The 22,762-nt window shown below is 46.9% G+C and overlaps 1 protein-coding gene across 2 annotated transcripts in view; it reads left to right on the forward strand.

Moving 5' to 3' along the window:
• Positions 1 to 218: 218 nt before the first annotated feature.
• CDH5 (cadherin 5) overlaps positions 219 to 22,762 on the forward strand; it is a 38,915-nt gene continuing 16,371 nt past the window's right edge. The window contains exons 1-2 of one of the 2 annotated variants that reach the window (XM_080936823.1): positions 219 to 337; positions 11,279 to 11,501. In XM_080936823.1, coding sequence (XP_080792949.1) covers positions 11,298 to 11,501 — 204 coding nt within the window. In that variant the 5' untranslated portion in view covers positions 219 to 337; positions 11,279 to 11,297. Of the gene's footprint in view, positions 338 to 9,902; positions 9,923 to 11,278; positions 11,502 to 22,762 lie in introns of those variants that run through there. The other variant, XM_080936824.1, reaches the window with a different exon arrangement.

Raw genomic sequence — 22,762 nt, forward strand, 5'->3', positions numbered from 1 at the left:
GGGCTCCCACAGCTACCCCTAGGCTCACAGCGACTCGGATAAGACTGAGGAAATTGAGAAATGAGTTGAACACCCCAGGCAGGTCCCAGGCCTCCATGGGGCCAGGCTAACCAGGCTGAGGCCGCCCACCATAGGGTTTGCCTATCTGCAGGCAGCTCACAAAGGAACAATAACAGGAAACCATCCCGAGGGGAAGTGGGCCAGGGCCAGTTGGAAAACCTGCCTCCCTCCCAGCCTGGGTGTGGCTCCCTCTCCCCTCCTGAGGCAATCAACAGAGCTCTACACAAAGCTCAGCCCTGGTCAGACTGGAGTGGAGAGTCTTCTGCTCACGGATAAGGTAAGTGAGGCTCCCAAACCTCTCTCTACTCCTGTGCCATAGAGCTCAAACTAGGAGAGTCCTGGCTCCCTCATATGGGATGGGAATTATAGGACTCCCCAAGGGACAACAGCCTCTCCAGAGCCTGAGTCTCTTCTGGGGCCAGAGTAGGGCTAAGGAATGCATATCTCTTAGTCGAATGCTTACTTCAGAGCCAATGTGAGAGAAAGACTTGGCAACCTTATAAGTAGACTGTCTTACTCAGTGAAACTCTAGTGACCTGAAGCTCCTGTGGATGCCAGGCTGAAAGAGGATAGGCTTTCCACTGTCACTCAGCATGCTAGGGGCAGAGGACGGGAGTCTGGACCTCGGATCTGAGCGGATCTGCTTTGTGTGGGATGGACAAATAATGCCTCTGTGCTTCCCTTCCCTGTCTACCAGAATTAGCTCTGCCTTCTGCCCAAAGGGCAGGCTGGTCCAGAGCTAACGGGATAGATTTACCAAGGTCCGACTCCTCCCTTCACCCCCCGTTATCCCTACCCGAAACTCCTCAAAACACTAGGGTGGAGTTTGGGGAGCTGAAAGGGACACTTATTTCCTCTGTTGATGTCTCCCACTTCCAAGATGGGCATTCTGAAGCTTAGCTCTGGGTACTTGGGACCCCATTTTTGAACTCTCCTCCCTCATCTCCCGTGCACTCACAGGGACTGCTTTGAGTTTTAGCAGTTGCAGGCAGGGAGGCAACCTTTAGTTTCTCCGCCAACAGATACTCGGGGCCCAGAGCTCAGGAACTCCTGTGGCTGTGCAGCTCATCAAAGTCTCTGGAAGACCCTGGAGACAAGGACCTCTGAGCCAAAAGCCCAGCTCAGAGACGGTAACCCTAGGCACTGATCCCAGCCAACTCATTTCCGTGTGGCCTTGGGACGGTAACCTAAGGTCTCCAGACCTTCATTAGGAGAGGACATTTTTGGGTGCAACTGTATTTACAATCTGTCGTGACCTGTTAAGATGGTTCATGCAAAAAGAATACTCCAACAAAATAATGGCTCTTGGGTTTACAATCCAGTCCCAAGGAGATAGATAGGCTCTCTCTGTACTCAGAGAAAGCAACCTAGATCTGGAGGAGTGTCAGTATAAAAACTGAGTCAGGATGACGACTGGACCTTAGATCTAGGCCTTTTTCTGGAACCCGTGGTTACACAGGATCTCTGTCTTCTAGACCATAAAATGGAGGGAACATCTTCAGTCCTTACTTGTGATATACACCCTTGGCTCTGAGCTTAAATCATAATGAGAGGCAGATGGATAGCCGGGGAATGGATTTACCTAGCAACAGGTGTCTGTGAATACCACAAAGATTTGGGACCCCAAAGCACAGGTCCCCCACCTCACCTCCTGTTAGGGGGTGGCATCCAGCTTGTGATAGGAGGAGCTGAAGTGAGAGGCCATATACTTAACTACCCCTGCTGTCAGCTTCTCTGGGCATCCATGTTCACTGGCTACCCTGGGAGGAATGTGGCAGGCAAGACTAATCAAGGTAGGAAGCTTGAAGGATCTGAGAGGCTGGTAGGCTCTAGGTTCCTTAGAGAGTGGCTGACTGCAGAGTCGCAGGGAGGATTTTGACAACCTAGAACAATTAGCTGTCCTCCGGTGGGCAAGTCACAGAAATCCCCTGCATCTGGCCTGACCCTGGCCATCTGTGGACTGGAGATTATCAGGTGACTCCAAGGGGCCCCGGGACAGCTGAACCTCAGGGCAGCCCTTCAAATTCTAACTTTCAGAGCTAGGAGCTGGAAGAAGTTCCCAGTACCTTGAAGGGGTTAACCTGTCCACCTCATAGTCTCAGCCTGACTATTGTGCAGCTAAACAAGAACCGGACATGGAGCAGGAAGCCCAAAGGGCCACACTTTTTTTTCTCCCAAAGTCAGATGAGTCACAGTTGCACGAGAACCTCAGAGACAGCAGACACTTGCCACGATTCCAGCAAAAATCTCAACCCCTTGTTGAATGGACCATTTCTAGTTGCTTCCAACCCCTCGGTTGACATGAATAATTCCCATGTGACTGATGGGACCTATGGGATCCAGAGAAGCTAGCCAGACATGAGGTCACACAGTAGTATAAAGTGGGAAAGGGACAGGGCTGATAGCCACACTCTATATTGGAGTTCAGAGAAGAGACAATCATATATAACTTAGACCACTTCAGCCAGTATAAGGATAAACCAAGAGCTTCCCTAACAGACTGGTTCTATTGTTGTTGGGACAATATAAAAAGTCCATTATAACCCTGCTCTAAGTTGTTATTGAGAGGATAAACTACTTGAGGAGAACTTCTTGAAGGAACAGTAGGAACCTGGAATTTGGGAAAACTTGCACAACCCCCACAAACCCAGCCTTGGCCTCCCATCTCTCTGTGTCAGAGGATGATTCTTAAATCCACTCAGGGGCGATCTGGCAGATGTGCAGGCTAGCAGAAAGAAATGGGGCTCAGAAAAGGAAAGAAAAAGAAAAGAAAAGAAAAGAAAAGAAAAGAAAAGAAAAGAAAAGAAAAGAAAAGAAAGGGGGCTCGGGGTGGACAGATAGTGGTGAATAGCATTTACCCCCGGAGAACATGAAAATAGGAGGTGAGCCTAAGACAAGACCAGGAAATTAGGTCAGATGTGAGGCAGCTGGTGGAAGCACAGCTCTAGACCAGAGAGGAGGGTAGGGACAAGTCAAGACACCCGCATACTTGGGAGCTCTCTCTGTGTATATTGGGGTTCACCTCTTCTAGTCCTCCTGTCCAGGAATTCAGTGTTTGTTGCCTTTGTTACAGATGCAGCCTCTGAAGCCCAGACAGGGCAAAACACAGACCCAAGACCACAGAGCACAAAAGTCATAGGTTAGGTTCAAACAGACAAACACGTGGACCTGTTCTGATGCCCCACAATTGCTCCGCCAACTGCCCAAGTCAGGATGCTCAGAGAAGTCTGAAATACTCCCTAGAGTGGAGGTCCTCTCTCTGTCTGATGCTTGAACCTCTCCATAGGAGACAGAAAACTAGTTTAAATGACCTAGCACTCAAAGACTCACCATAATTCGGCTTCAAATTGCAGACAAGATTAGTCCTGTTGAAAGTCTCTATCTCAAAAGTTGTATTACAGAGGAATGAATAGTTCAATTGATTAGTGATGTCTGCCATGGGTATGGGAAGAAGTGAGTAGCAACAACAGCCTATGGGTTCTAGTTTGGCAGCCTTGCCTTAAGAGGCTCAAGGCTCAAGGATATGTGTGTTCTCTCTGCAGACCTGTAGAGAAAATTATTTTGTTGTCCTAAAGGATCAAATTTTAGTGGGATCTAGCAATATGATGGCTTTTAGATGGGGTTATTTGGTAATAAGCAAGAGGTTTTTTTGGTATAGGGTTTGTTTATTGGTTTTTGGGTTTTTTTTTTTTTTTTTTTCCTAGTTAAAACACAGGTTTCATTTGCTTTGACCACCCAAGGTTCTGTCTGCAAATATACATGGTTTTTAAATCCTGTGAGTGAAAAGAGAACCAGAAGCAGTTTCAGAATAAGAGACTGAGCCACATGGGGACTCGGTACCACCAGACCCCAGCTCTACCTTGAGCTCATGTACCTGAACACTAGGCTGAAGTACAGAGTTGGAGCCAGAATGTTTCTGGGAAGAGGATGCTCAGGCTAGGAAGCAGAGGCTGGGCTGGAAGCTGGTGGCAATTAGAAGACTTCATGGAGGAGGTGGCCTGGTGCTGCACTCACTCAGATAGCAAACCTAGGAAGGACACTCCAGCATGCTGAGTATAGGACAAGCATCGTGCATTCTAAAAGCCTTTACGATGCCTCGTGGCGGGAAAAGAGGAAAGAAGGTAGAAGATGGAAGAATTGGAGCGGCTGACACTCTGCTGGCTTGCTAGGGAGCTTGGCTTTATGCTGGAGAGGTAAGCAGCTGGAAGAAGAACTTAAACAAGGGAGATTCAGAAAGGAGCACAGCCACAAGCCAAACCAGGAGACAGTTCCAGGGAAGAAACAGGAACCTCTAGGAACAGATCTCAGTGTTAAACCAAGCTACAAGAAGGAGAAAGCTCCAAGGGGCCAGCTCAAGATGGGCTTTGCCCTTCCGATCTCCCAACATCCACACTGACAAAACCCAGTTGTAAACATGAGGGGATGAGGGGAGCTCAAGAAGAGGATTGAGGGTGAGTGTACCTTTAGATCCAAGTCCTGTTCTAGCTGAAGCTCAAAGTGTGAGGTAGGCAGGCTGAGAGCTGCCCAGGGCCACCCACAGAGCTCAGGCTCCAAAGCCACTGAGCACAGGCACACCCCCTACATGTTCTGAGCCATCTCCGCCCACCGCCCTGCCCCTCATCCCTGACCCAGACCTCCAGGATGGAGTCCACAGTCTGTAGGGGGTTTGGGTAGGGCTGAGCATTCCATCCTCAGAGGCCCTCACTGGGGCTCCACTTAGCTGCTAGATCCAGCCCCAAGTCCTAACTGAAGGCCATAGAGTGGATAGAGAGGAGAGGGCCCTGTACAGGAGGTAAGGGAGTCCACTCTGCAGAACTGCTGCAAGAACATGCCTATATACAGGGCCACTGGGACTCATACCAGATCCTAGAAGGAGATAGATAGATAGATAGATAGATAGATAGATAGATAGATAGGTAGGTAGGTAGGTAGGTAGGTAGGTAGGTAGGTAGGTAGGTAGATAGATAGATAGATAGATAGATAGATAGATAGATAGATAGATAGATAGATAGATAGATAGTTTACCTCACCCTGGAGCCTTCCAGGATAGTGAACAGCCTCCTCAAACTGGTAGAACCTGGCAGCTAGAATCTAAGGCTTAACTGAGGTCCTGATCAGATGCCTGTGGTCAGGGGCGGACAAACCCAAAACACTGGCCTTATGCCCCGCTGAGGGTCTCTAGCTGGAGCCAAATTTCCTACATCTGTTCAGCTACAAAGCCAGAACCTAGTCCCAGGGAGCCCCGGAGACACTCCAGCTCCTCCACACCCCGCCCCCTTCAGCTGGACTCAAAGCCCTCCTTCTGCCAGTAATCTGTAGAACTCAAGGCCGAACCCATCTCATAGCCACTTTGAGGCCAAGTGCTAAGGACAGGGACCGATGGACTATAAAGACAAAGGGAAGGGGGACTTTGTTTGATGTCCCACTGTGGGTGACTGAGAAAAACAAAAACCAAGTTTCCTCCTGGGACTCAGGCTGCTCACCAGTTCTGCCCCCCCCCATTCCCCCACACACACACTCTCAGCTTCTCAAATCCTTTCTTCCCAACACACACTGAAATTTTTATATGGTGTGGTCTGCATCCTGGGTTCATAGACACAAAGGCCTATACAAGATAGGTGCTAGTGTGTAATCTTACCCCCTCCTGGCTTCCTCCAAGAAAGTGGTATGACCAAGCCCAGTGGGAATAAGAGGTCCTGGAAGCATAGCTAGGACTATGCTTGGAGCCGCAAAGAGAACCCAGAGAGCAGCAGATAGAGCCCTGAGGCCCTGCCCTGTCCAACTCAGTCCCCAGATTCTGGCTTATGTGTCCCATTTCTGGCACCTTGGCCCATGACCACTCTAGATACAGACTCCAGGAGCCTCCAGGATTCTTACCTTCTGGAGCCTAGTTGAGTTCAGCCATATTCAGACTCACAGAGACACAAGTACCCACGGCCCAGAGCTCTGTGTATGCCCAACACTGGGCCATTCTTTGTCTTCAACATTAGAATCTACGTGGCATTCTTAGGCTGGTTGAGGGCTCAGCAAGCCCTGTCATCCATTTGGAATTTTTCTCTCAAAGCATGAACATGCCCCCACAGTTAGGGCATCGTCACAGATCCTGGGTGGCAGGGGATATGAGCAACCCCTGAGTGTCCCACCCTTTCTGTATCCTGGCTGCTGTGTTCACACAAGTTCCCAACTCTTCAACTGGGATGCTCATCAGCACGGAATCACATCCTGGTCCTCAAGCCTTTCAGATGTCTTTGGTGCCCTGATTCCACCCAAAGGCATTCTAAGCCTTTATGAAGCTAATACGAAGGGCCAGGAGAGATGAGACTCTGCTAGGGAAAGCAAGGGATAGAGACAGCCTCACCTGGGCAGTGGCTAAACCTTCAGGAGATTCTGCTTCTGGAGAGAGCACAGCCACCCTAGCTTCCATCCCTAGATTGTGTGCTGGGCAGTCTCTAGACTTCCTTATCTGCAAAATGGGAATGAGAATGTCTACATCCTACTCGCGATGGGGAGAGTGAATGAAGGGTCACCTCTGGAAGGCACACACTGAGAACTCTTATTATGACAAGTGTTGCTAGAGAGAACTGTGAGGCAAGATAGGCTGTTTCAGTCTGAGCTTCCACAGAGCCTCTCTTCCTCATTTGCAGAAGGTGGCAGGGGACTATTGCTAATTGCCTCAAAGCTGCGGCAAGGTTTAAATCAGACTCCATGCCCAGGGAGGCCAGCCTACTCTACACCCTAGGGTCCAGCCTCACAAGATCCCACTTCAAAGGGGCCCATACTCCCTGGCCCTCCTTTCTCATCAGCAGCTGACTGACAAGAAGTCAGAGTGAACAGACTTCCCCATCCCCTGCTGTAAAGGACACTTTTGCAAGAGCAAAAGCCATTCCTGTTTGAGGTTGGGAAGTTGCAGATGACCTCTTGGGCCAGAGGCTTTCTTTTAAGGCCTCACAGCAGGGCCTCTGATAGACATAGAGTAGAAGGTCAGCTCTGCATCTTTGATAACTCTATGTGGCCAGCCAAAGACCGCCAACAGGCCAGTGTCCCCTCTGAGCCAGTGAACTCTGCTTCATTGAAGTCTACTATAATAATTTCCTCATATAGCTGGTGGCTATTGTCATCCCTCGGAACCCTCCTCTCATTCCAACAGGTCCCATAAAGAAATTGTGTTTGCTCCATGTGTCATGCAGAGTCCCCTGAGGGAACTCAATGTCCAATGTGGGCTCTTTGAAGGGACTTGCAGTGAGGGCTGGGGAGGTACGGCAGGGACCTAGCTACACATGGAGGTACCCAGAGATTAGCAATGGGGTTTGGGGAAGCTATTATCACTCTAGGGCTGAAGGGGCAAGAGGGAAAACACTTGCAGAGCCCAGAGCCCAGAGACAAAATTCCCACTGAGCTTGCCCACTAGGCACTGGTGTGTTGTAGGCTGCAACCACAAAGAGAAAGACAGACCAGAGGAACGAGGAAGGAGTGGCCCACTTCTCTCCTCCCATCAGCTGGACATCTCCTAGCCAAACCCAGTCAGAGGCCAAGGACGAGAGTCCCAGAAGAAGCTCTGTGGCCCAGTGCAGAGGTTGGTGAGGGCAAGGAGAAATGCCTAGGAGAAAAACTGACCTACACAAACTCTGAAAATAATTGTGCAAAGTATTCTTGTTATTGCCCTTTGGGGACCAGATCTTTTGATGTAGCTCACACTGGTCTCGGGTTTCTGGCAGCCATTCCACCTGTGGCTCCCAAGTCCTGGGGTTATAGGCATGCACCACTTAAAGACTGTGTGTGTTCAGGAACAAGCACAGTAAGCAGGCCATAATCCTCCATGATGGAGACAAGCCATCACAAATCTGAGGGCTTAAAGCCACATGTGCCTATGTATCTATTGCCTTACAGTTCTGAAAGCCAGGAGTCTGGGACGGTTTCAGGGGGCTAAAGTCAGAGTTGTAACCCCTCCACAGCCTCAGAAGGAACTCACGGCCACTCTTTCAGCTCCTACAGCCATTGCATTCCTTAGCTGGAGTTCCTCAGCACCCTGGCCTCATCTCACTACACCTTTTTGTGGAACTGGAATCCAGGCCTTGACATCTTTAAGACAAGTGCCCTACTATAGAACTGTGTCCAGAGCCCTCTCTTCACATTCCTTTTATTTCAATTTAGTTTTTGAAGCAAGTGTCCTAGGCTGACCTCCAGCTTCCTATGAGGCTCGGGGCGGGCGACCTTTGAACTTCTAGTCCTCCATCTTCCAAATGCTGGGATTGTGGGCAGGTGTTGCCATAGATTTACGTGGTGCTGGAGATTAGACTCAGGCTTTGTGCATACTGGGCAATCAGTCTACCAGCAGAGCTACATCCTTATGTGAGTCTCCCTAGATTGCCTAGGCTGGCCTTGAACTCAATCTATAGCCAAGGAAGGCCTTGATCGTGAGACAGCTCTGCCACAGCCACATAAGTAACTGGGATTATCGGCCTGCTCCACCAGTAAGCCAATTCTTATTTTTGAATCTGATCCTTCTCCCTCTGTCTTCAAAAGACCCAGGGATCTTCCTGAGTAGTCCAGGATCAACTCCCCATCTCAAGCAAGATACTCCATTTAAGCATATCCACCAAGAGTCCCTTTGTAAGGTGACTTTTCAGGTTCTAATGTGTAGGACATGGATATTTGGAGAACGTCATTCACCTATTGCACTGACATGGCCTCTCTCCAATGTCTTGGCCCTTCTACTCATTTCTGTCTGTCCCAGGAGACTTCGTCGTTTCCTCAGACATGGTAACTGCTCTTCTGTATTGGGACTTCATTCCTCTTGGTGTTACATGCTAAAGTTCTCTTCCTCCTTCTGGCCTTCTTACAGTCAGGCCTTCAGTGGTTTTCTTGAAAGGGCTGGGAGTGTCACTAGTAATACAGCACTTGATTAGCACACACAAGACCCTTGGTTACAACCCCAGTGCTGTAAAATACAAAAAACAAACGAACAACAAAAAACCCTCAGAAAGGCCACCACTGGCCTATCAATCTCTGTTGGCCACTTCCTCCTCACAGCTGCTTCTCCCAATGGGATTCCCACTTTCTTAGCTTCCTGTTGGTCCCAGTGTGGGGCGGGGAGGGGGAACAGCTCTAGGGCAGGTCTTCCTGACTCACAGCTGTGCCCGCCTCCTAGTAGCATCCTATGTCCAGGAGGTGCTCGCCCCCAGCAGCTGAGTGAATAAGTTCCTGTCCTCTGCTTACCCCAGGCCTGAGAACTCTTTCTGCGCTCTCTGTTTCACTTCCTACTGCATCACATTTCTATTTCCTAGTCACTTCTTACTTGAGGGGAACAGAAAATCCCAAACCTGGCAGTTCTTCCCCGAGCAAAGGAGGAAATGACTCACGTAGCCATGCCTGCAAGGTGGGGGCAAAGGTCACTTCCCTGAGTCAGGACCAGATTCCTCGCAGGCCTTCGGCGTCCACTACCCTCCCCCACCGTTTCTTCACTGCCTTCTTCTGCCTGGCATCCTTCTCCTAGACCCCCTGGCATCTTCTAGACAGACCCCTTTGTTAATGTTTTCCTGGGGATACAGAGCCTCCCTTAGACACATAGCACCTGTATTTGGGGGCCTTGTTCTAAGATGCTGGGGTCCACTTCCTTCTAGGACAGACTCAGAGGAACTGAAAGGCAAGAACCATGGGTGCTAAGATCAGCAGAGAGAGCCCAGCCCTCACTGTAGCCAGTCTGGCACCAAGGGTCTGGAGACGATGTTACTAGAGTTTAGGAAAGTCCTGTTATACACAGGGTCCACCTCTTCCCTCAACCCTAACCCTTACATCTCCTTGAAGGCCCTCATCTCTCTCCAGGAACCCATTCTGATTCTCCATACCATCCCCAGAACTGCAGGTCAGTGACGCAGGGACCCTGGGTGGGTGGCCGGGGAGGTCAGGGATGAGAAGCCATACTGATGACAACATCGGGGCCTTTATCACCACGAGGCACTGGAAATTTACCATGCTTGAAACTTCATCTCTGAGTGATGCCCATTCCAAGCCTACAAGTTGTTTTCCAGAGTATACAGCCCATACAACTTCTCGGGGCTCATGCTTCAAGGGGTTCCCTATGTAGTTTAAAATTCTTTCATCTCTACTTCAAATTTCCTAATTTAAAAAAAAAAAAAGAAAAAGAAAACCCACACTCTGTTTTACACAGAACCCACAAATCATGAAGCCAGCCCTCTGTGGTCCAGTCTTCCAACTCCCTCCCAATTCAGTCAATAGCCTGGTCATCTCACCTAAGGGTTCTAGACTTAGGAGCTAACCTCCAGAATAAGGGATTTGGGACTGGGGCTGGAGAAATGTCTCAAGAGTTAAAAGAGCGCTGGCTGCTCTTGCAGAGAAACTGGGTTCAAGTCCTCACACCAACATGGTGGCTCACAACCATCTGTAATCCCAGCTCCAGGGGACCCAGGTCCTTCTCCCAGCCTCTGTGGGACACATGCACATAAATCATTTCTTAGAACAGATATCTGAGACTTCCTAGGAGCATTCCTAAGGCAACAACAATGCCAGAGGAGCTTTCGGGCTGGAATGAGCAGGAGATGGTTAGGGGACCCACCAAGTCTACCTCCGAGAAGCTGGGAAGCTGGAAAGGCATCAGAAAAGAGCTGGAATTTTGAGGCACACAGAATGAGTCCAAGCCTTGGCTCGGTGCCTTACAGTCTTAGTGATTTGGGGGGGGGGGTATTATTAAGTGTCTCTGTGTCTCTATTAATTTGTAAAATGGTGGTCACAATCACACCAACCTTGGAGGCTGGAAGGTAGAATAAATGAGACCGTGTGTCTAAAGCGCCTGGAACGGAGCCAGGCAAATAGTGAGCACTCCCTGGAGGTGACCGACTGTCTGTGGTCAGATGCTGGGGATTCATTCTCAGCTGAAGTTAACCTCTTTGTGCCTTAGTGCCCTCATGTGTAAAATGGCGATATTCTGCGTGCCCCGTAATGCTTTGGGAGCTCGAGCATCAGTATTCTGGGTATCCGTCCCAGGTTCTGGGGTTCGCATACCCCCACACATGCTTCATGTCATCCTATGTGGACAGAAGGAGAAATGGTTTCTGGGTTTGCCTTTCCTACTTAGACCAGTGATCATTCTTCTGGTGTCAGCCTAGTGACAGATAAAGGAAACGTTGGTTCCCAGAGTGAGCCACTTGCTCCACAGAACAGTGACCGCTGTGCCCTGATGATATCTATCCTCTTTCCCCAGACCAGCTCCTCCAGGAAGGATGCAGAGGCTCACAGAGCTGGCCACTGCTTTGGGAACCTTCTTGGGCCTGCTGGCAGTGGTAGCAATTGCAGGCCCCAGCTTTCCCCAGATAGACACCCCTAACATGCTGCCTGCCCACCACCGCCAAAAGAGAGACTGGATTTGGAATCAAATGCACATAGATGAAGAGAAAAATGAGTCGCTACCCCACTACGTGGGAAAGGTAAGCCTTGGGCTCCAGGGTGATGGCCGTTATCAACACTGGACCAAAGTCATGGCCATGATGGTGATGAATAAAGGAGTGGTTGCCACTGAAGGGGAGGTGATGCATAGGGTGGTAAGAATGATGAAGGTGACGTGTATGATGATGATGAGGAGGAGAAGGATGGTGGGGGTGATAATGATGAGGATGATAGTTATTATGATGGTGGTAATGGTGGTGATGGCGGTTGTGGTGATGGTGGTGGTGATGATGGTGTTGGTGGTGGTGGTGGTAGTGATGGTGGTGGTGATGGTGGTGGTGATAGTGGTGGTGATGGTGGTGGTGATGGTGGTAGTCGTGGTGGTTGTGATGGAGGTGGTGGTGATGGTGATGATGGTGTTGGTGTTGGTGGTAGTAGTGATGGTGATGTGGTGGTAGTGATGGTGGTGGTGATGGTGGTAGTGGTGGTGGTTGTGATAGAGGTGGTGGTGGTGGTAGCCATGATGATGGTGAATGAAGGTGGTGGGGAAAATGGTAATGATGACCACCATGATAACCATGATAAGTGGGAGCATGAGGGTGGTTATGGTAGAGAAGATCATTGTAATGCGATGCTCTTGGTAATGATGGTCTTGACAATAGTAGTTATGGTGCCAATACTGTGGACGGTAAAGGGGACGGTGAGGAGGTTTATGGTAGTGTTGGTAACAATAATCTTGATAGTAACTGAGAAGAAGGTCATGGGAGTAACAGTGGTGGCTGTGATGACAGTGCTCTGAACTAGCAAGTGAGAGTTTATAATTTAGATCTTAGGATCCCAAAGTTTACACACTATTTTTTTTTTTATTAACCCATGGTGCTATAGGGAGTTGGGCATAGTCCACATCATTAGAAGTGGGCAGTTGAAGGTGATACTGGGACTCCAGTCCCCTCACCACACACACTCTGCTTCCCAACCACCATGAGCTGAACAAACTAGTTTTGTCATTTACACGAACTCAAAGAGACACAGCTTTTTGAGACTCAAGGCAAGGTTTTACTTGTGAGCCTTTAAATTGATGCATTATTAATAAGCCAAATACTTTACCACATGACAACAGGATGCCTTTAGGGTATCTCCCAAATCAGCAAGTCACTACCCATCTGAGGCCCACAGACTTGTTTGAGAAGAGAACACCAGAACACCCTATACTCACAAGACTGACTGTGAAATCATTTTCATAGGATTGGCATCTCCTTCCCTGAGTTTGACCAATCAGTCATTCAGAGGCCACTGGGCTCATATTCTAAGGTGGTCTGGATATTTCTGAAGCCAACATTATACCTGGGTATCATTCACATGAGGCTGCTTTTCGGGTATGCAGATATAACAATTGCGGGATCACAGGCTTCTGCAGAAAACCCAGAAAGTTAGATAGCATGGTAGGTTTGAAGCCCATGAAGGCATCTCCTGAGAATGTGCTTTACAAATCTGGAAAAATGAAGATGACTCTCTAATGAGGATTCCCAAAAGTTAAATATGCCAAAAATGTAGTCATAGAGCCAGATCAAGGAAGACACCACAGAGAATGCAGATAAGCCCTTTGGACCTCACATGATTTCTCCCTGTGCCCGAAATGCCAGACATAGAACTTTGAGATTTGATGTTTTCCATGCTGGGTCTCTATCTTATGTGAGTCCAACTCTTCCTTTCTGTCTTGGTTTCTTTTCTATTCACTGTGATTTTTTTTTTTAAATCTAACAAAAGCAACTTCAGGGAGAAAGTGTTTGTGTTGGCTCACAGTTCAAGGGTATGCTCCATCATCAAGAGGAAGCCAAGGCAGCAGGGGGTTAAAGCAGCTGGGTATATTACACCCACCATCAAGAACAAAGCACCGAATGCTTACTCTCAACTCACTCTCTCATCTGCATACATCCCTGGACCTCTCCCACATCAATTAACAGAAACAAGGAAACCCCTCAAAGGAATGTCCAAATCTATTATTCTCATGTAGATAATCCCTCACAGGGGATCCCAGAGGTTTGAGTGACTCAAGATCCAGTCATGCTGGTAATTAACACTATCCATCACACTTCACTCCTGATGAAACAGGAACGCTTGTCCTGTACCACTGTGTCTAGCAGCTCTTATCCCAGCTCAGCTCTTACTCTAAAAGGCTCAGAAGTTTTCCCTCAGTCTCAGAAGAAACTTCTTTTGAGCGAACTGTAGATACCGCACAGACTCTTGCAGATGGGCTAAATTCATTTGGTGTTGTGAGGTGACCGTGAGCCCTTGGTCGTCAGAGCCAGGGCATTATCACTCAGGGCTGGCAAGATGGCGCAACAGATAAGGCTCCTGGTATGCAAGCTTGGTGACTCCAGTTCAAACGTGGCAAGACAGAAGAGAATCCCGAGAGTGGTCCTCTGACCTCTGCACGTGTGCTGTGACACACGCACACCTGCCCTTACGTCTATACACACAAAATTTGTTTGTTTCATTTGCTTGATTATGAGCCAGAGATGACTCAGTGGCAGAGGCATTCAGTCCAGTCTAATGACTAATCACCAGGACCCATTTGGTAGAAGGAGAGAAACAAACAACTCCCACAAGTTGCCCTCAGAGTTCAACACACACGCACGCGCACATGCTCGCGCACGCGCACAGACACACACACACACACACACACACATACACACACACTAATTAATCAAAACAGAATGTTATATTTAGGGCTTCAACGTTCCCTAAAGAGCATGTGCTAATTAATGACCATGGTCTCAGAGAGGATGACGAATCTTACAGAGCTAAGCCTAGGAGGAGGAAGTTAGGGATGTTCCCTCAACAGAGATGAGAAACCTGAACTCACCTCTCTCCCTTTGATTCCGGGACGTCATTAGTGAACCAGTCTCCTCTGCCACGTACTTCTACCAGGATGTGCTGCCTCTACACAGGCAAAGGCACTGAGCCTAAGTGACCATGTGTGACGATAGCACTTGTATTAGTCACTTTCATTATTTCTCTCTCTTTTTAAAAATTCTTCTCTCAAGCAATACATTCTAATAGCTTCCCCTCTCTCCTCTCCTCCCACCCCCCACCTCTCTCCTCTCTATTCACTGCTCCTCCATTTCCCTTCAGAAAAGAGCAGGCCTCCCAATGATATCAACCGAACATGCATAAGAAGGTGTAGCCTCATATTGAGGCTGGACGAGGAAACCCAGTAAGAGGAAAAGGGTCTCATAAGCAGGCAGAAGAGTCAGAGACACCCCCATTCCCACTGCTAGGACTCCCACAAGAACTCCGAACTAAACAACCAAAGCGTGTATGCAGAGGGTCTAGTGCAGACCCATGTAGGCTCCATGATTGCTCAGTCGCTGTGAGCACATTTGAGCCCTGTTTACTTGATTCTATGGGCTGTGTTCTGGTGTCCTTGACCCCTCTGGCTCCTACAATCCTTCCCCACTCTTCTGTGGGGTTCTCTGAGCTCCACCTGATGTTTGACTGTGGGTCTCTGCACGTGCTCCCATCAGCCATTGGAGGAAGCCTCTCTGGTGATGCTTGGGCTACTCTCAGATCTAGAGTATAGCAAGTTATCAGTAGGTATCTTTTTACTGACTCTTTTGATTTCTTTTTTTATCAGTTGTGTATTCTTATCAGTTTTGTTTGAGTCCTCACTAGGGTAACCCTCATCATTTTCAGAAAGTTTTCACTGCACATCACCCCCTAAAATGCCACCTATTCCAGTAGTCTGTCCCTGTACTTTCTTCCTTCAGTCCTCTCTCCCCAAACTAATCCCTCCTGTTCCCATCCCTAATTGCCCCCAGTCCATCCACAAAATCTATTCTCCTTCCCATTCCCAGAAAAAATCCATGTGTTCCCCCTGCCCCAAACACATGTGCGCACACACACACACACACACACACACACACACACACACACACGAGACCTTTCCTCTTTATCTAACTTCTCAGGGTCTTTGGATTGTAGTGTGATTATCCTTTATTTAACACACCCCACAAGGAGCAACTTAAAGCAGGAAGGGTTTGCTTTGATTTACAGGATAAAAAAGGATGCCGTCTATTACATCAGAAAAGGTATGATGGGTCAAGTGTGAGGAAGAGGGCTACATTGTGTTCTCCAGTCGGGAAGCAGAAAATGGACAGGAAGTAGAACCATGCTGTAATACCTCGAGGCCCTCCCTAATGACCTACTTCCTCCAGCAAGGATCTACGTACTAGAGGTTTTACAGCCTTTTGTACAGTGCTACCAGCTGAGAATCAAGTGCTCAAACACATGAGCCTCTGGGAGTCATTTCACTTTTAGGCCACAATATTAGTGAGGTGGATAAGGAGAGATGACAGTTGTCCTAGTCAACATCTTATTGTTGTGAAGAGGCACAATAACCAAGGTAACTCATAAAAGAAAACATTTAATTGGGGATTGTCTTACAGTTCAGAGGTTTAATCTATTATTACTGCAGTGGGAAGTATAGCAGCATGCAGGCAGACACAGTGCTGGAAAGGTAGCTGAGAGTTCTATATATAGATCCACAGGCAGCAGGAAGAGAGAGAGAGACACTGGGCCTGGCTTGAGCATTTGAAACCCAAAAGCCCACTCCCAGAGACACACTTTCTCCAGCAAGGCCACACCCACTCCAACAAAGCCACACCTTCTCATGGTACTCCTTGAGCATCCAAATATATGAGCCTCCGTGGGTCATTCCTAGTCAAACCACCACAAGAATGGAGGGCGCTAGGAGCTACTGGTGATAGTATTGGTTTAGCAGTGGCAGTGGAGATGACAAAGAGTGTAGAGTAGGTGGTGGAAACCATGATGGTGATGCCAGAGATGGTGAAGGGGATGGAGAAATTAGTAATGGCAGTAATTGTGGAAATGTGGTGCTGATGGTGGTGGAGGGTGCTGGTTATGGACAGTAAAAGAGAGTGGTTGTGATGAGGGTTGTAACTGTGGCAGAAGCAGCCATGAGCACCATGGTTCATTCTCCTCCCATGCTTTGATCTGCAGAGTAGTAATCACTAACAAGGATACCCTGTGCTAAAGCTGAAGAGATCAGTCTGGCCTGGAGGCTCAGAGTAAAGGGAAGGAACCGCTGAAGCCATATTTGATGTTCCTGCTTTAGAGGTCAGGAAAGGTATTAGTAGCCTTCTACAAAGTCACAAGGGTGACAAAGCTGGTCACGCAGACCACGGTCTGCCAACCTTGGTTGTGGGCACTGAATCTCCTCAAAAAACTTTCTCATCAAGCATAGTGGTATAAACCTGAAATCGTAGCCTTCAAGAGACCAGAACAGAAAGATCAAGAGTTCAATGCTAGCCTGAGCTATATAGTTAGATACTGCCACTAATAAACTAAAATGGAGAGGTGGTTCTTAAACAGATTATCCTTGCTAGGTTCCCCATGATTCCACACAGCTCCCCAAATGTTAAGTTCTCCTACTCGTGAGGTGTTTGACCCAGGCCTGACCTCTAGAGAAGCAGTGTGAAGACCTGTGACTTCATTGCCCAACTCTAAAATATGACCCACAGAAGCCCATCTTCCAAGAACTTAGAAACTATCTAAATGAGGGATAAACGTGTCAACTGGTCATGTGTATCAGAACCACCCACATTAATTCAAAGAAAATGGCCGCATAGGGGGATTTCACATGCAGTCAGGGGTGATGGATTAAGCATTTTAAGCCCTATCGGTGAGGAAGAGAGCTGACAGCATTGAAGTCTCACCATGTCAACTTCTTTGAATCCACATCTCAGGTCTAAGATGGGCCAGGTCAGTGTGCTGGAGGAAGGATGGGTAGTTCCAAGCCGTAGACTGAGTGCTAGGAAGACAGTACTGGGCAAAACTGCTCACCACTCTCTTAGATACTAAGAATGCAAAACCATTTTTCCCAGAGACCAAATACAGCCCTCTTCCTGGTTTTATGAATAAAGTTTTATTGGAATATGGCCACATTCATTAGTTTACTGATTGCCCATGGCTGCTTTTATGCAGAATTCATTTACCACCCTCTGCCTGGGCCTAGAGTGGGCCTTCTTCAGCTTCTTCCATTTACAATCTCTTTGTCCCCAAGGAATTTTTGTGTTATATAGACATATAAAATAGGTATGCATGTTAACATTAACTGATAATAAATCATTAAGAAACTCATTTTTAAAGAATTCTTTGGTATACATGTAACTATCATGTATTGAAATGAAAGCAAATTTGTACCACAATGAAACTGACACCTACTTATTTTTGTATAAATAATTGTCAAGCCAGGCATGGAGGCATTTGCTTACAATGCCAGCACGGAGAAGACAGAGACAGGTAGATCCCTGGGGCTTGTGAACCAGTCAGTCTAACCTACTTAGCAAGCTTCAGGCTAGTAAGAGACCATATTGTACCCCCTAAAAAGTGGACAATGCCTCAGAAACATATCCAATGTTGTCCTCTGGTTACCACATATATGCACATACACTATGTGTGTACATATACCACCTCCCTCTAACACACACACACACACACACACACACACACACACACACACTAAAATTTCAAAAAACCTTGGCTGAACATTTGATACTATAGGCATAAAGCATTAAAACATCAGTGTTTTTAACAATAGATATGTTTGTCTATTTTCTGTCTATCTGTTTGAACATGGTCTCACTTTTAGCCCTGGCTGGCCTGGAACTCACTATGTTAATCAGGTTGGTCTCAAGCTCACAAAGATCTGCCTGCCTTTGCCTCCTAGGAGCTGGTATTGAAGGTAAGGCTCCCTGGCTCAATATTTTGATTCTATGATTCTCAGTGTAAAAACACTACTTTAAAAAAAAACATAGCACATGACAGCAGAAGCATGTTTAGAATTATTTTATAAATTATTTTCTTCAAAGATAAATTTTATTTAACTATTTTTAATGAAAATTAAGCCAACAACTCAAACAGAAAAATTTTAAATCAACTATTCTGACACAATTTAATTCAAAGACACACTAATGTTGACTCTTATATGCTGAATTATGGTGGCAGGAAAATATTAAAAGTTTTTTACAAAGCATTTTACAAAGCATCATGGCACATGTCTTTAATCCAGGTGCTTGGGAGGCAGAGGCAGGTGAATTTCTGTGAGTCTAGGGCCAATCTGGTCTACATGACAAGCTTCAGGACATCCTATAATGGTATATAAAAACATGAGGATATAAATATATTAAATATAAATATGTATTTAAAAGTTATCTCATATATACATACATATATAATATAAATTTATAATTTTTTTAAAATTCTTTTTCATACATTTATACAAAGTTGGATCAAGATAATTTTTAAGTAATAATATAGGAATGGCAATGCAAAAATCAAGTGATCACACATCTGACACTATGGGTCCAAAAATTTCCATTCCGAACTAACATCATTTTTTTAATTAAAAAAAAAATCTCTTTTTTACTGGATACTTTATGTATTTACATTACAAATGTTATCCCCTTGATATCATTGTTTCTATAAGAACAGAAAACGTTGTATGACTATAAAGTCACTGTAGTCCATACAGTAGTGTTAACTCTGAGCCTACTGTCTCAGGTGTCACTCACTGGTGTTATATGGCACCAGTGACACACACACACACCCAGTGCACACACAATACCCAGTGCACACACAATGCCTAGAGCACACACAATGCTTCCTAATGCACATGCCACGTGCTGTGTGTGATGCACCAAGGCAGCAGTGAAGTTTTGTGATACGACACAGGCAAACGGTGCCACAGACACCATTGCACGTTGTATTGTGAATTACATTTTTGGTCATTGGGCATGAAGAAATTATTCAGTGTTGCCAAATTTTTCACAACTCCTATATTTAGACACGTGACACAACATGAGGCCGATGTCTACAGTTTGAGAGCCTGACATCTAGGGGAACAGCATATATTAAAGAACCCCACAGGATGTGTGGACAGGAGTGTTTTGGAGCTATAGAAACAGGATGAAGAAGACCTTTGATGGGAATGTTCAAGTCTGGGCAGGGCACCAGAATGGCCTCCTCAATTCTTGCTAAAGGAAACAGATGGAGTGTCAACCGACAACCCCACCCACAGTCCTCTAACTGGGCACACCAGCTGGTCTGGCTTCCAAGAATGGCTTTTTTTTTTTTTCTTCTGGTTGATGTAAATCCTGCCCCAAGACCGATCAGAAAGAAAGACACACATCTAGAATTACACAGTGAGCTCTGTGTCACAGAGGGAAATGCCATTAGTCTAGTGATTGCCTTCCCCATGGGATAACCGGCTATGAATCATCCTCAGAGGAGAATGGTTAGCTATGATGGAGGTCTAAAGCATGAGTCATGAAGAACTATCAGAAAGTACAGGCCAGAGCCAGACAGGACAAGCTTTGGAAGGGTGGCAGTTCTCTGTGTCTTGTGATGACAGAACTTATTTGGTACCTAACATGGGGTCAGAGGAGTAGAGGAACCGCACGTGATCCCCAGCCTGGCTAAGAGTATGTACAAGACACAAACACAGGTCTCCCAGGGTCCCCTCCTGGCTCTGAGGACACCATCCGAAGGAAGTGCATGTTTATCAAGGTCGAAGTCTGGAGCTTTTGTTTATAAACCTGGATGAACAATGGGAACCAACTCGGAGTAGCCTGCCAGGGCAGGGCAGCTGTTGGCATTGAGATATGTCACCCAAACACAATGACATAGTGTACTCCAGTTCAGTGGTGAGAAAAATGGGAAAATGCAAATGAAAAGACAACAGTGGGAGTCCTGACCACCATTCCTCCAAACCATCAAGGTCATCAAGAAGTAAACCGTCACCACCAAAATGAAACCATAACTAAAATGGCATCCTGGGTGGTGAGTGGGACATGAAGACGAGGTAGAAAACATGGAAATCTGTATAAGTGATCTGTGCTAAGCAGTAGTACGTCATCCATTTGGTCCCTTCATCCCAACAAGGACCACACTAGGGTAAGGTGTGCTGAAGGGAGCAGGCACACCGGAAGTCTGCACACTGGTGTCTCGGGATTTCTTGGAGTCTAAGGAGAGGTTTAAAGATGATTGTCTGTTTAAATGAAACCAGGTCAATGGTGGCAGTGTTTGGTACTCTGGAGCTTGAGGCAAGAAGATGGAGAGTTCAAGGCTAGCCTGGGTTATATAGTCAGAGGAGGAAGGGAGGAGGGAGGGAGAAGGAGGAAAGAAGGGGAAGGAAAAGAGGGATGGGAAGGGGAAGGAGAGGAAAGAATGTATGGAAGGGAAAGGAATAAAAAAAGGTCTCTGGGGAGAAGTCATGACATCTGTTCAGTCCACGCCCATGCTGTGCCTTCACACATGTCCCAGTTAAGACCTGTGTCTCAGCTTAGCATGAGCCTTGTACAGGAAGGGCATCAGTTCTTTACTCCCTACCTTCCCCCGCCCCCATGCCACAGGTTACAGAGCTGGAACATGGCTTCTTGCATTACCTGCCCCCTCAGCACCACAATCCAGGTGCTCTGCTAGTCCCAGATGCTGCCTGCCTCCTAATGCCCACTCAAGGGAAAGGGTCTCCCCTCCATGCCTCGACTCTTTCACCTCTTAGAATCCTCTCTGGCTCTGCCATCTGGCTTCTTTGCCTTCCACCCAGCTGACACACCCTTCATCAGAGTCACTGAACAGCTGCTATGCTCTAGGGACAGGTCCACACCCTTCTGTAGTCATCTTCTCCTCTGAGGCTACTGTTCTTGACCTCCTGGCTACCCTCTCTCTTCTCCCACCTTCTTCACCAGTCCTTACTGCACACCTGCACACAAGGGCTTCTCTTCATCTTACCCGAAATGCTGCCCTCCTGAGATGTCAGCCTCAGTTCTGAGAGCCAGAATGGGGCCGTGGATATCTATGGGTTTCACAGCATGTCTGATAACCTGGTAGACATCCAGTTTCTGGTTTTTGTTTCTGTTTTTTTCAAATGGAATTCTGTTTAGGTCATTCTAGCCTTCTGGAAAAAGTACTATTTGAACTCATGAAATGCTATAAACATATAGACTAAATATCCCCTGGTTGTAAAAAACATCAACAATTCAGCGCTCAAACTTTCTATTATCTTTTGACTTGTGGGTCTACCATTAGCAATTACTATCATTTACCTTAGTAATGTTCAGTGCAAGATGCTGGGCATACAATGCTTTCCCTTAAGCTCCTAATAGCATGTGTTATAAAAGAAAAAACAGCTCAGAGGTCTAAGAGGTACAGGACAACATCCTGAGTTAAACAAAGCTCACGGGAGTTCTGTTCCATGGGCTAGACACTGTAAATCACTAAGAAGAGAGTATTTTATGTATCATTCCAAAAGAAAATTTACTGGGACCAATACTTACAGTGCTGATAAATGTCTGACATCTGGTTTTGCAGGGAGAGTGCAGATGTGTAGAACTTGCCAATTTCCACAGTGTGAATAAATGCCCAGCCTTTGGGTTGATGCTGTGACATCCCTGAAGGCAGTTAGTATAAGATGTACGTGGCCCTACCCCACTTAGTGTTGCCGCCGCACTCACACAGAAGACACAGTATCCTCAGGGACATGGTAACGTGCCGGGACATGGTTAGAAACATGGATTCTGAGCATCTGTAAACTTTCTTCGCTTCTCATATATCTGTATTAGTCACATTTCTGTTTCCGTGAGAAAACACTTAACAAAAGTTCAGGAAGGAAGAGTTTAACCGGGCTCACAGTCTATCTTGGTGGGGAGGCTTCCAAATGCCTAAACCCTGGATGGACAAACCATCTATCACAATGATTTGTTTCACTGTACTTTCAGATAATTTAATTTTTAATATGGCCACATTTAACAGCTGGATCACAAATACTCCCCAATTCTAACCAAGTCTTGAAAGTCATAGTAATGTAAGCCGGTTCCATTTTTGCATGGGACGACAAGAGAAGCCACGGTTTCCTGGCACTCATTTCCAAGTGGGAAGCTGTACCCATTCGTGCAAATCAACTTTAGGAATCTAATTAGGTCCATTTTAAAGATGAGATAGTAACAACCCAGGTGGTGAGTGCGTGACTAGGCTCCAGGTGCCATTTAGGCACTGGGCACAGCTAAGAAAGGTTCATCACTGCTATGCTTGCAGTGACCTGGTGAAGAAGAGCGCACTGGTGACCAGTCAAAAGTTCTTGTTTAAAACTTCGGTGTCACTGTTAGCATTCCTACTCAGCACTACACGCACATATGGCTAGCATACATGCATGCATTGTTATATGCACGTACACACACAAGCGTGCACACTCATGTGGGTACACACACTGCCCATTCCCAGC

Source organism: Micromys minutus (genome assembly GCF_963924665.1).
Source record: "Micromys minutus genome assembly, chromosome: 24".
Taxonomy (NCBI): Eukaryota; Metazoa; Chordata; class Mammalia; order Rodentia; family Muridae; genus Micromys; species Micromys minutus.